The 12,430-nt window shown below is 42.2% G+C and overlaps 1 protein-coding gene and 3 non-coding genes across 11 annotated transcripts in view; 1 reads left to right on the top strand and 3 right to left on the bottom strand.

The window, feature by feature from the left end:
• The first annotated feature begins 29 nt into the window (after nt 1-29).
• Nucleotides 30-143, top strand: LOC148073455 (U5 spliceosomal RNA). The gene has a single exon (XR_015712593.1). It is a non-coding gene; the product is annotated as a U5 spliceosomal RNA (small nuclear RNA).
• An 829-nt stretch (nt 144-972) lies between these two features.
• On the bottom strand, nt 973-1,086 carry LOC148073454 (U5 spliceosomal RNA). Its single transcript, XR_015712595.1, has one exon. It is a non-coding gene; the product is annotated as a U5 spliceosomal RNA (small nuclear RNA).
• A 5,110-nt stretch (nt 1,087-6,196) lies between these two features.
• On the bottom strand, nt 6,197-6,310 carry LOC148073453 (U5 spliceosomal RNA). Its single transcript, XR_015712594.1, has one exon. It is a non-coding gene; the product is annotated as a U5 spliceosomal RNA (small nuclear RNA).
• Nucleotides 6,311-7,473: 1,163 nt separating this feature from the next.
• Nucleotides 7,474-12,430, bottom strand: part of LOC148073452 (pleckstrin homology domain-containing family A member 7-like) — a 127,404-nt gene continuing 122,447 nt past the window's right edge. For 6 of the 8 annotated variants that reach the window (XM_087798147.1, XM_087798152.1, XM_087798149.1 and 3 more), the window contains 4 exons: nt 10,519-10,683; nt 10,318-10,451; nt 10,113-10,228; nt 7,474-8,613 (listed from right to left, as the gene is read on the bottom strand). In XM_087798147.1, the coding sequence (XP_087654273.1) occupies nt 8,591-8,613; nt 10,113-10,228; nt 10,318-10,451; nt 10,519-10,683 (438 nt within the window). In that variant the 3' untranslated portion in view covers nt 7,474-8,590. Of the gene's footprint in view, nt 8,614-9,230; nt 9,271-10,112; nt 10,229-10,317; nt 10,452-10,518; nt 10,684-12,430 lie in introns of all 8 variants that reach the window. The other 2 variants (XM_087798150.1, XM_087798151.1) reach the window with 2 other exon arrangements.

Below are 12,430 nucleotides of genomic sequence, written 5' to 3'. Positions count from 1 at the left end.
GTCTTACTCTAAAACATTATATACTCAGTACACTCATGTTTCTCTTCAGAGCGTATAAATCTTTCGCCTTTTACTAAAGATTTCCGTGGAGAGGAACAACATGAGTCTTTAATAATTTTTTGATGCTCTGCTCTGGCGGAGCTTCCTCTTGTGTTCAAAATAAACATTTATAATTTATATGGGGAATTATAATAGTTTACAGTGACGTCATGTGGTCCCACATAGTCGTTCATGTTACTCCATCTTGTCGAAGATTAAAATGATATTTATAAAGAACGTAATTATTTATAACAATTAAATATTAAAATAAAAACAATGTTATAAATCATATTATAACCTTTTCTTATATATATAAATATTAATCAAATTCATAAATGTATTGTTTCAGCGCTTTACTATATTATTGCCATCGAAACATACAGAAGTGAAACTTCAAGAGGAAACGTACAACCAAGTGTTGCAAAGCATTGTGGGAGTTCATTTTTTCTTATCATTTAATTTTTTCCTCGCATCACTTGATGATTGACGTATATTTGCTGTGAAACATTTGTTGCTCTAGTGTCAACACCATCTGTTTAAATAAAGTTTTTAAATACGTCAATAAGACTTTACTTTCAGGATCATTTGTATAGTTTGTAACTTGAGGAATGTGTTTCTAAAGTGTTTTTTTTTCTTTAAGTGAGATAATTTAAGTGATTTTATTATGTATTTTGGCAGTTTATTTTTTTAGTGTGTTATATTAAGTTATATTTTATGCTAATGTGTGAAACATCAAGTATTTGCTGCTTTAGTGTTAGATGTTGGCGGGAGACAGATGTGAACGTTCTTTATTCATAATATCTCATTTTACTCTTTGACATAAAGTAACACGAACAACTATAAGACACTAAAGCGAGAGGCATATCATGACGTCACTGTAACTTCTATAATTCCACATATAAATTATAAATGTTTATTTCGAACACAAGAGGAAGCTCCGCGTGAGCAGAGCATCAAAAAATTGTTAAAGACTCATGTTGTTCCTCTCCACGGAAATCTTTAGTAAAAGGCGAAAGATTTATACGCTCTGAAGAGAAACATGAGTGAACTACTAGTACAAGTTTGAGAGTAAGAGACTATTCTCGAACACACTTACTACACTGACGGTATTATCACAAGTACTTTCAAACTCACAACAGTGTACATTTACGTAATTTACGTAAGTACTTGAGCGAATTGTTTGACAGAATGAACTTTGGTTAATAAATATTTGTAGTTTGAATAAAAAACAAATGTATTTACTAAAGTGTGGCTGATTTAGAAACTACGCGTCTTTAGAAGTTGAGATATTAGTTAACGATTGATTTTATTTATTTTATTATTGTCAAAGCACAGTAACTACTCTGATCATGTTCCTTCCAACGATACTTGTTTCTGTGCTTTACTAGATTATTGCCATGGAAAATAAACAAAAAAATAACCCCTGAGTTATCTATCATAACCTCAGGTTCTACGAGTTGGTGCGAAGCCCTCTAACGGCTTCGCTATTGGTTTACCCCGAGGCACCGCCTCGTCTCTGAGAAAGCTTAATGAACTCGCCACCCAGCAGGGGGCAGTCCACTTCCTATAAAGGCGGGAAGCACCCGCCGCACTTTCTCCAACTGAAAACTCAGCGAGAAGGGCGGCCGCTGGGCGACGAGGTTAGAGGCCTTCGCACCAACTCGTAGAACCTGAGGTTATGATAGATAACTCAGGGGTTCTACGTCATTGTTGCTCCGCCCTCTAACGGCTTCGCTATTGGTTTACCCAAAAAGGCGAAGCCTGACGGGATAAATGTACCCCCAGCTGGACGCCGCTCCTGAAGCAGCATCCCTAGGGCCCCGCCGGCCCAGGATCCAAGTCCCCTGGAGCCGTGGGCCTCGAGGGGGGGCACAGCAGCGCTCAAAACCGTATGAGCTACTGATCCCGCCGTCGCGTCGAAGAGATAGGCCTTAGCAAGGTAGACGTGGATGCCCAAGAAGCAGCTGAGCAGATATCCTCTGCTGCCACACCCCGCAAAAGAGCCACTGAGGCTGCCACACCACGGGTGGAATGTGCCCTCAGACCGCTAGGAGCAGATCCACCCGTTGCTCGGTAGGCCCGGATAATGGCCAGAATCTTTGGGCGGAACGCTGTGCTAGGACGCAAAGACACCGAAGACTCCTCGACGCCAAGGAAAGACACTCAGGGCTAATGGAGAGGGCACAAAGCTCACTTGCTCTCTTCGTAGTTGTTAGTGCCAGAAGGAGCGATACCTTGAAGACAAGATACCCAGTGGGACTTGGTCAAGAGGCTCGAAGGTCGGGCCTGTGAGAGAGTCCAGTACCAACTGGAGATCCCACTGAGGGCTGGAAGGCCTTGCAGGAGGTCGAAGCCTGCAGGCACCCCGCAAGAAACGTGCCACCAAGGGGTGGGCGCGAACCGAAGCACCCTCAAAACCGACATGCCTCGTCGCTATGGCTGATGCGAACACTCTCAGTGTCGCCACAGTCCGCCAGTTGTCCAGCAAATGTTGCAGGAAAGACAGGATACCGGAGACCAACAAGAGCTGGGGTCCAAGGACCTGTCTGAACACCAGCGGGAGAATCTCCCACTTTGAGGCATAAGCCTGTGTGTTGACGGGGCCCGGGCTTTCTCCAGCGTGTGGAGAACGTCCGGGTCCAAAGTCCCGATCAGCTCGTACCGTGCAGGAGCCACACCTTGAGAGGCCGGCCCAGCACCGGGGGCGCTGTCAGAGTCCCCCCTGCCCGACACAGGGCAGCGGGGCCCCAAGGGATGGCCCACGGGGCCATGCGCACCAGCTCTGGGAACCAGAGCGCCCCCGGGGAGTCTGGTGCTACTAGTATTAACCTCAGCCCCCCCCCGCCTCGCCCTCCGAACCAAGGGGAGCACGTCCGGGAGCACGTCCGGGAGGCGCGCGTATCCCTCCTCTTAGTTCAACAGTACCCCCAGATAAACTAACTGTTGAACTGGAGTCAGAGCGCTCTTGCTGAGGTTCACTGTGAACCCCAGGGTGGCAATATGGCTCAACACCTGTGTGTGAGCGCAACTTCCTGCCTCTGACCTGGCAAGGATCAACCAGTCGTCCAGATAGGTCAAGATCCTTACCCCACTCACTCTCAAAGGCTCCACTGCCGCTTCCACACACTTGGTGAAGGTCCTGGGTGCCAGAGAGTAGCCTAACGGGAGTCGAGTGTATTGAAAACACCCGACCCTCGAGGGCGAACGCAAGTACTTTCGATGTCTCTTGACTATCGGAATGTAAAACTACGCGTCGGTCAGGTCGATAGATGTCATCCAATCTCCTGGACTTACACCTGAGAGCAGTTTCTTGACCGTCAACATGCGAAACGGGCAGGTAGCTATGAACTTGTTCAAATAGCTGAGGTCCAGAATGGGCCTCCAACCCCCGGTCTTCTTCGCCACGAGAAGTACCGGGAGTAAAACCCTGTCATCATCTCGGCTGCAGGGACCAGTTCTACGACCTCCTTCTGCAGCAGAGTAGACACCTCGTTTCTCAACAGGATAATTCTCCTGCTCCGCCATACGCGTCCAGAGAATCCCTGAAAACGCGAGGGTTGACGGGCAAATTGTAGCGCATAGCCCCGCCTGATTACTCCCCCCAGCCAAGTGGGTCCCAGAAGTAAAACCAGGCGACTCCAAGCCGAATAATGTTCTGTCAGAACCGCAGCCCTGGCGAACCTTGGGTAGTCCTCCGGCCCGCCCCCTCAAACGTCCAAGAGCGGGCCGTAGACGAAAGGGCATCACACAAGCCGCGTCTCTATCTTTTGAATCCACAGAGCATGTACTCAAGTTGGATTCACTAGAACCCCCACTCTCATACATAAAATCCGGCTCTGTGGGAGAAGCGTGCAAGTGCGCGTGAGACACCTCAGATGCGCGTCGTGCGTCTTCCCAACTCCCTGAGCACTTCTTAGTGTCACCGGAGCTGACAAAACCCGCGATGTGGAGGAATGTGCTGGAGAATTAAACCGGAGCTGATGTGAGTTCTTAGGTCGCGCGCGCGTCGGCACCGCATCACTCACCAGGTCCAGTACATTCTCAAGCTCCGCTGGCGGTCCAGACCTGCTTGTCACTCGTGAGATCCGACCGTCACGCACCCCTCCAGTTGATCGACCAGACGGGGCGGAAGTTCTTCGCCCTCGCCTGGTCTCAGGACGGCGAGAAAACTCGCGCGTAAAAACACCAGGTTGCGTCAGTTCCATGGCGTTTCTCCGCCACCAAACGTGACGTCCTCCACGGTGCCAGTACTTGTAGACAGCGCTGTGGGGGAAGGAACAACCTCCGGTCAACATAGACATGTCTGGACTAGTTCCACTCACCTCAGCTGTCAAGCTCTGTCGGGCACGAGCGCTGGTCGACGCGGAAGTAAACACAGCTGACTAAGCCGGTCTCGCGGACCTCTGCTCGTCTGTAAACAAAACACACGTGGTTGGAGTCTGCCCCTCATTCGTGTGGACAGACTCCGTTATTACAGTCTCGGCATGACCCGGGCGAAGGGGTTTAAACCCTCCTTCGAACTGTGTTCTGAGAGGAAACTCTCGCCGTCTATGAACGGCGGAGCATGTTAGCTTAGCATTAGCGGCGAAAGTCTCTAATGACGCCTGTGAATACGTCACACTCACAGGCGGAAACACATGCACACTAACACCTCTCAAGTGAACCCGTCGAGTGCGCTGCAGGAGGGCCATGTGGCCTGCAAGAGATACTCACCTGATCGCTCTCGCATACCTCATGGTCGACTCCATGCAGCGAGCCAGTCGTCCTCCTAGTCGACGTCTGTTCATGATCGAGGGACGACTCAGCTCGACTCATCAGGGCCCAACACGTTGGAACGTGAGCTTGTCGAGTGCAGCGCACAGGACTGCCGTGTTGTTTTCTTAAACAACACGGCAGTCCTGTGTTGATCATAATCATGATCTGAGGCGGCGTGGGTCAACAAGCCTCGAACGCTTCCCGTCACTGTCAAAAGCCGTGGGAAGCGCTCGGAAGGCCACATAATCATCACGTGTGAAATGGGCCTCTAGGCAAAACGAAGCAGACATGTGTGTCTCCTCTTCAGGGAGTCTTCGTGCACACATGGTTCACTTCAATATTCATTCGCGATCATACATTCCACTGTCAGGGGCCTTCCTGCTGAGTTGAAAAAGGAGAAAGTGCGGCGGGTGCTTCCCGCCTTTATAGGAAGTGGACTGCCCCCTGGTGGCGAGTTCATTAAGCTTTCTCAGAGACGAGGCGGTGCCTTGGGGTAAACCAATAGCGAAGCCGTTAGAGGGCGGAGCACCAATGACGTAGAACGAACAATCCGCGATACCACGTTATGGAAAGCGTTGTAGGAGTTTATTATTTAGTAACACATCTTTCCACACAATAGTATTATAAAGTTATATGTGATGTGTATGTGTGATTCATCAAGTATTTGCTGCTCTAGTGTTAGCACGATCTGTTTAAATAAAGTTTTAAGTTACTTGAGTGACAAGTGTTGATGGAACATGATCAGAGGTTATTGTTGTATTTCAAAGATAATATATTAACAAGGTGATAGTTATATTTTAGAGCAAAAATCATTAAAATATTATATATATCAAATAAAATTCCATTATGCAGTAAAACACAGTTAGCATTTAAATATACACATTAAAAACGAACAATTTCCAGAGCGATCAATAAAGTGTATCTATTATAAAAATGAATCTTGCCAAAAAAGGAAATTCTAAAAAGAAAAATTAAGGTTCTTTTTTTTTTTACGTTTCAACATTTGAATAAGGAAGCACAGAAACAATATATTTATACACTTAAAGTTTATATTAATAAAATATATTATATACATGTATATATAATTACATGATTTACAACATAGTTTTGATTGAATATTTAAGTTAATTGTGTCATATTTCCTCTGAAAATGACAGAACGTTAAAACAAATCCATTGTTTTCATTGTCAATAATATATTGTACCAAAGCAACAACATGATACATGTTTAATTTTTATAAATATTACGTTCTTTATTCATAATATATTATTTTACTCTTCAAGAAGATGTAACACAAACAATAATAAACGACACTTTACGAAATAAAACGAAACAGAGGGACATCATTAAGTCACTGTATAACTTCTATATTTAATAAATATTTCTTTCGAACACAGGAGGAAGCTCCGCGTGAGCAGAGCATCAAAAAATTGTTAAAGACTCATGTTGTTCCTCTCCACGGAAATCTTTAGTAAAAGGCGAAAGATTTATACGCTCTGAAGAGAAACATGAGTGTACTAACTGTATATGTATAAGAGTAAGACCCTATTCTCGAACATACTTACTACACTGACGGTATTATAACAAGTACTTTCAAACTCACAATCGTGAACGTTTAAGTAATTTACGTTAGTATTAAAGCGAATTGTTTGTCAAATCCTGTTAATAAAGTTTTGTGTTTTCAAATTAACGCGCAACAGTGGGACGCGAGGTGCATCATGGGAAGGGAAGCTAAAGCTAATTTAGCATGTAGCATCGCTCCGCGTCATCTGTAGTTACACCCTTTGTTTGTAAATTGCATTATGATGGTCATATTTGTTTTAAAGTTGTTACGTTATTGTTGTGAGTGAAGTGGGAAACGTTGTGTAGCGAGAGTTGGTTCACTTGTCAACAGATGCGCTGTATCTTTGTTTATATCATTAAATTATTCATTTATTTGGCGCTTCTTTCTCTGCTCACTTTTAACAATAAAATGAACATTTCCATGTGATAAAGAGTTGTTATTTGTTCGCACTGGCAAATGTGGGTAGCTTTGATTCTTTTCGGTCACATAAAAATGACATTAAGATGTTTAAAACCCTCGTATTTGGAGGAAAACTATGTGTTCGTTATTTTAAAAAAAAAACATATAAAACGACCTTTAAAACACGTACCTTCACTCGACTCAAATATATAGGAAATCAACAGTTTCTTTAAAAAAAAAAAAAACGACTAAAACTATTTGGTTTAATATTAAAAAAGTTATTAACCAAAATCCAAGTGAGGTGTGTCTTTGACTGATGATCAATAAAGTTTTTACAAATATGTCAACCATTTTAATTCTTTTTAATTTGATCGTATTGGGTTTCTGGTCGAGAAAACATGAACGATAACAAAACAGCTAGAATTAAATCAAACAGGTGCACTGTTCCTCCTGTGTTTATGTGGGTTTCCTCCCACAGTCCAAACACATTGATTAAGTGTACGACTTTAAATTGTCTTGAGATAAAGAGATTTGACTGAATAAATGATTTCAAAGAGTAACAATCAAAATATAAACAAGAAACTTTAGCTTTAGTGTCTGTCACAGATTTGTTGTCTATACATATAAGTATTGTTGCATGTTTTTAATTGTCATCGTTTATAATGCTCTTCGTGTCGGCTGTGAACGAGACAAATGATTGACAGAGAAGAAGAAAATAATATTTGCATCATTTATTTTGTCCACAGAGTTGAAGCGACTCTTCCTGTCATGTTTCTACATTTGTGTGTCTACACAGAAAACAAACCTCGTGTGAGTCAAACCGCAAAAATAAATAACCTTGAGCGTCGACTCTGTTAGTGCAGAACACACTGATCATAGCAAAGTGTTCAAGAGACAAATTAAATATGATTTAATAAAGAGAGACTTTTGACTGATGCTGATTCACAAACGCGTGAGAGAAGTTCAAAGGGCAGCAGGTGATCTGTTGCCTGGTCACTCCAGAACCACAACAGCAAACACACAAAGACACACTCACAGAAACACCCACCCACAAAGTACATGGGCACTCACACATCAGCTGACAAGTGCATACAAAACTGAAGTAAAACACACACACATGTACATAATACACACTGAAAAACATGTGACACAAATCAACACATAAACACACAGTGACAAGTAGGAACACACCTACGTTTGTTATCTTGCACACATGCAGAAAAACACACACTCACACAAAAACACATTCAGAGGGACAAACACAAAAGCACCCACACACTAAAGCACACAAACACTCTCACAGAAACACACACACCCTCTCAAACTCACGCACACACACACAGTAGTCAAGAGCAGGTGTGTGTAGACCCAGTTGGTTCTGGAGGGTCCAGTCTTGTAGCAGTTGGTGATTCTGGGGGTGACAGAAGAACCAGAACCTTCTCACTTCTAAACTTTTATTTTGAAGGGCTGCAGGTCCGACTGTGTCGACCAGTTTCTCTCCACAGATCAGATCAAGGCACGCGTCAGTGAAAGTTTATTCAATAGTATCTTTAATGTAGAACTTATTCGTCTGGTTCTGGTCGTGTTGGTGTGAAGAGGTTCTGATCATGTTGGTGTGAAGAGTTTCTGATCATGTTGGTGTGAAGAGGTTCTGGTTCAGTGCCGAGGAGAGGTTCTGGTCATGTTGGTGTGAAGCAGTCCTGGTCCGGTGGTGAGGAGAGGTTCTGGTCCTGGGCTGAGAAGAGGTTCTGGTCCAGTGCCGAGGAGAGGTTCTAGTCATGTTGGTGAGAAGAGGTTCTGGTCCGGTGGTGAGAAGAGGTTCTGATCCGGTGGTCAGTGCTGCGCTGCTGCTCTGGCTGAAGAAAGAAACAGTTTTAGTTTGTTGCTCAGAATCTTCATTTAAAGATGGAAAACATGAATAAACGTAAACGATTTAAAACAAATAAACATATTTGATTTGCAGAATAAAAACAACCACGTGGTTTTAATATTTAAATCAATTTTTATTTTATTTTTTTATTTATCATTTTCTTTTAAAATTGTAGTTGTTAGTTTAAACATTTATTCATTTAAAATGTGGCTTTTATCATCAGATATAAAGTACATTTAAATTCTTACACTCAAATATCAGCTGACGTTAATTACTTAAGTTCAGTGTGGTTTTGTGGATATTAATTAAAAAAAACATCTGCAAATCAAACATGTCGAGGAGAAAATGCAAAAGTTTGACTTGTCGCACTCGCACAAGTCAAACCTGGTTTTAAAATCAAACACAAACACCAGAAGTCACCGTCAGTCAGACACTGTGAGGTTCAAACTACTCCTTTGAGATTGTGCAGGGACCCACAATATTGTGTGTACGTCTGTTTGTGGTCGATCAGTGATGCGTTCAGGGGTCGCTGCACAATCTCGGGAGATTTCACTACTTCTATGAAGAAAACAGGAAGTTCTACGAGGAAACAGGAAGTTCTACCTGGACACACATGCTCACCAACGTTGCTGTTACTCAGAATCTGCACAACCAGGAACAACCAATGATGTCAGTTAGACGACGACCTCGGACTCAGTTCAGTTGAGGAACCACGATCACGTGATCATATGACTATTTGTTTGAGGTACATACTTAAAATATTTACACATAAATATGTTGTACAACAAATGTTACATTTCTAGCGAAGGAGTCGTAATGTCGTGATGAAAATGAATGTGAAGATGAAAGTAAGAAGGATTATCACGATGATGATGGAATCTTGTTAACCAACTTGAATTGTCGTGAGGAAGAAGACGGTATATCACGAGATGAAGTTTGTACTTGTGCGGTAAAGTTGAAATGTTATGAGGATAATGTTGTTATGAAAAATACGGATTGATGAGGGATGTGATGATGGAGTTGGAATGTTGTGATAATTAAGTAGGAATGTTGTGAGTATACAGTTGGAATATCATGATGATTGAGTTGGAATATCGTGAGTATAAATTGAAATATCCTGAGTTTAAAGTTGGAATGTTGTGATAATGAAGTTGGAACGTGTGAAGAGTTGTGATATTCGAGTTGGAATGTTGTGACAATTAAGTTGAAAGGTTGTGAGTATAAAGTTGCAATATCATGATTATTGAGTTGGACTATAGTGAGGTTAAATTGGAATATCGTGAGTATAAATTTGTAATATCGTAGTGATTAAGTTGGACTATTGTGAGTTTAAAGTTGGAATATTGTGATTAGAAGGTTGGAATTTCATGATGATTAAGATAGAATTTTTTGAAGATAAAGTTGGAATATCGTGAGTATAAAGTTGGACTATACTGGATGATTACGATTGAATGTTGGGATAATTGAGTTGGAATGTCCACACACCTGCCATGACTTTGCTCTTGAAAGAAGCTTCTGAGGCCAGAGCGTGAGAGACCGTCATGATCCTCTTGTGCTGCTGCAGGACAGAGTCCAGCTCACTGAAGTCCACCGACTGGATACTGACACACGCACACGCACACGCACACACACAACAAAGTGTAAACAATGGTTTCTTAATCAATTCACTTGAACTGGGTCCAACATGTACCTGGATTTGGCCAGAAGGTTCTGGATACGCTGGGTCTTGCGCTCGCGTTCTTCCTCTTCCTCCGGACTCAACGGCTCCTCAGGGTCGGACTCGATGTAACGCTCTGGAATGGGAACCTTCGGTGGCCTGGACAGCTGAGAGAACCAGAGCGACAGTTGTGAGTTTCATCAGAATCAAAAGGTGTGTGTTTGTGTGTCTCACCTCTCTGCTGATGTCCAGGTCGTAGTCCAGCGGCTCCACGTCCACCTCTCGTACGACGCTCCTCGCCCGGTCGAGCGCTCGATACTCGTCTCTCTCCCTCAGGGGCTTCCATCCTTCGTCGCTCTGACCTTCGGCCCCGAGACGTTCCCCCGGCGGGTAGAACACCTGATAGAGGTCAGAGTCAGTGGGGCCTCGGAACATGAATTTGAGAAACTCATCTGTGTTGTTTGTTGTTCACTGATCAGCCGTAAATTCGACTATTTGTTGTGTCAACTCAATGTTTCTGCTTCATGTTATAAATCAGGGTTTAAGTAGCTGCAGTACACTCCGCTGCCGATGGGGGAGACAAACCCCAACTATTACGATCAAATAATTTATTTAATACCAAGTTTGGATCCATTTAGTAGTTTAACAGATTCGGTTTTTAAAAACAATATTATCCTTACAAAAAAATGTTACTGTGTTAACTACTTAACAAGTTTACCAGCGTCTGATCAAGTCAACATGTCAATCATGAGTAAAAACGTCAGTCACGTGATCATAATTGTTCAATAGCATTAGCTCAAATGTTAGGCAGGTTAGCAAAGGTAGTCATAATGTTACGGCTGATCAGTGTCCAGAATCATTGACTCGTGTTTAATAAGCTGCAGTGCGCCTGGCGTCAGCTAGGGGGAGACAAACACAGACAAAAAATAAATAATCAAGAGTTCAAATTTAAAGGTTCAGACGTTGATTAGAGTCACACACCAGTTAGATGCCGCGTGCGTGCGTGTGAGTGTATGTGTTTGTGTGTGTGAGTTACTTGTGAGTGATCATCCGAGTCAGCGTCAAAGCCATGCATGCAGGCTCACCGCTCCGGGGTCGGGATGTGATGCGTTCACATGCTCCAGTGGCTCGAGGTGTCGTATCAGTCGCACACAAATACAGAGAGACAATCACATCGTGCCCACACCCATGATTGGACCCACACCCATGATTGGACCCACACACACAGATCAGGGAAAACACGCCCAGAGTCGCACCAGAAGCCAGAAACTCTTTATTGTCCAAGTGCAAATTTCCACACGATGGAAAAGAAAAACGTTTCTTTAGTGACGACACAGAATTCGAAGCAGAATCTCCACTGGAAGGTAAAGAAATGGTCAGTTGTCGCACTAAAAAAAAATATTGTGTCGATTATTTTAGACATTTGTGCACAGATCATGTGTTTTGTAGCTTTTTTCACCCCACAGCCATTATTAATAGATAAAAGTGATTTTCTGTTTTAATCTATGATTTTTTTAGCCAAATATAAAGAGTTGAAACCATTAGAATGATCTTGGCACACAAAAATATTTTTTAAATAGAATAAAAATATCAAATAATTCAATTTAAATTCATTTAAATAAGACGCAATGTAGAATTTAAACCAGGGGACACCGCATCACAAACCAACAGTAGTTATAGTACTTATTACTAAGTAATAAATACATTCATAATGAAAGATTAGAGAAAACGTTAAATAAAGTAAATTAAAGTTATATTATAATATATTTTATGGTTAATTAATCAAATTAATCTCAGAATAAAATGATTATTTATTACGGTAAAAGGAAAACTCGTTCAAATATGTGTTTAACGCTGGTTTTCTGAACCTAAATCAGTAAAAATGAATCATAAAAAAATCATTAATATCAATAAACTATATTAGCTTAAACAACATCAGTTTTTATACATTTTAATGTCATTATTTTAATAAATCCACCTCAATAACACAAAACATCAAGGATTTGTGCACAAATCTCAAATAATTAACCTCAAAACTGACTTTTTTTTCTTCTGATACTTGCATTCTACTTTAGCTGCAAAATATGTGGAACTACCCTCACTGTGATCGTGAAGAAGATTTTAAAAAAATCATGTAAAACATTTA

Source organism: Callionymus lyra, chromosome 8, assembly GCF_982586985.1.
Source record: "Callionymus lyra chromosome 8, fCalLyr1.hap1.1, whole genome shotgun sequence".
NCBI lineage: Eukaryota > Metazoa > Chordata > Actinopteri > Syngnathiformes > Callionymidae > Callionymus > Callionymus lyra.
The sequence above is the reverse complement of the archived record's forward strand: the minus strand, read 5'-3'. Positions and strand labels throughout refer to the sequence as shown.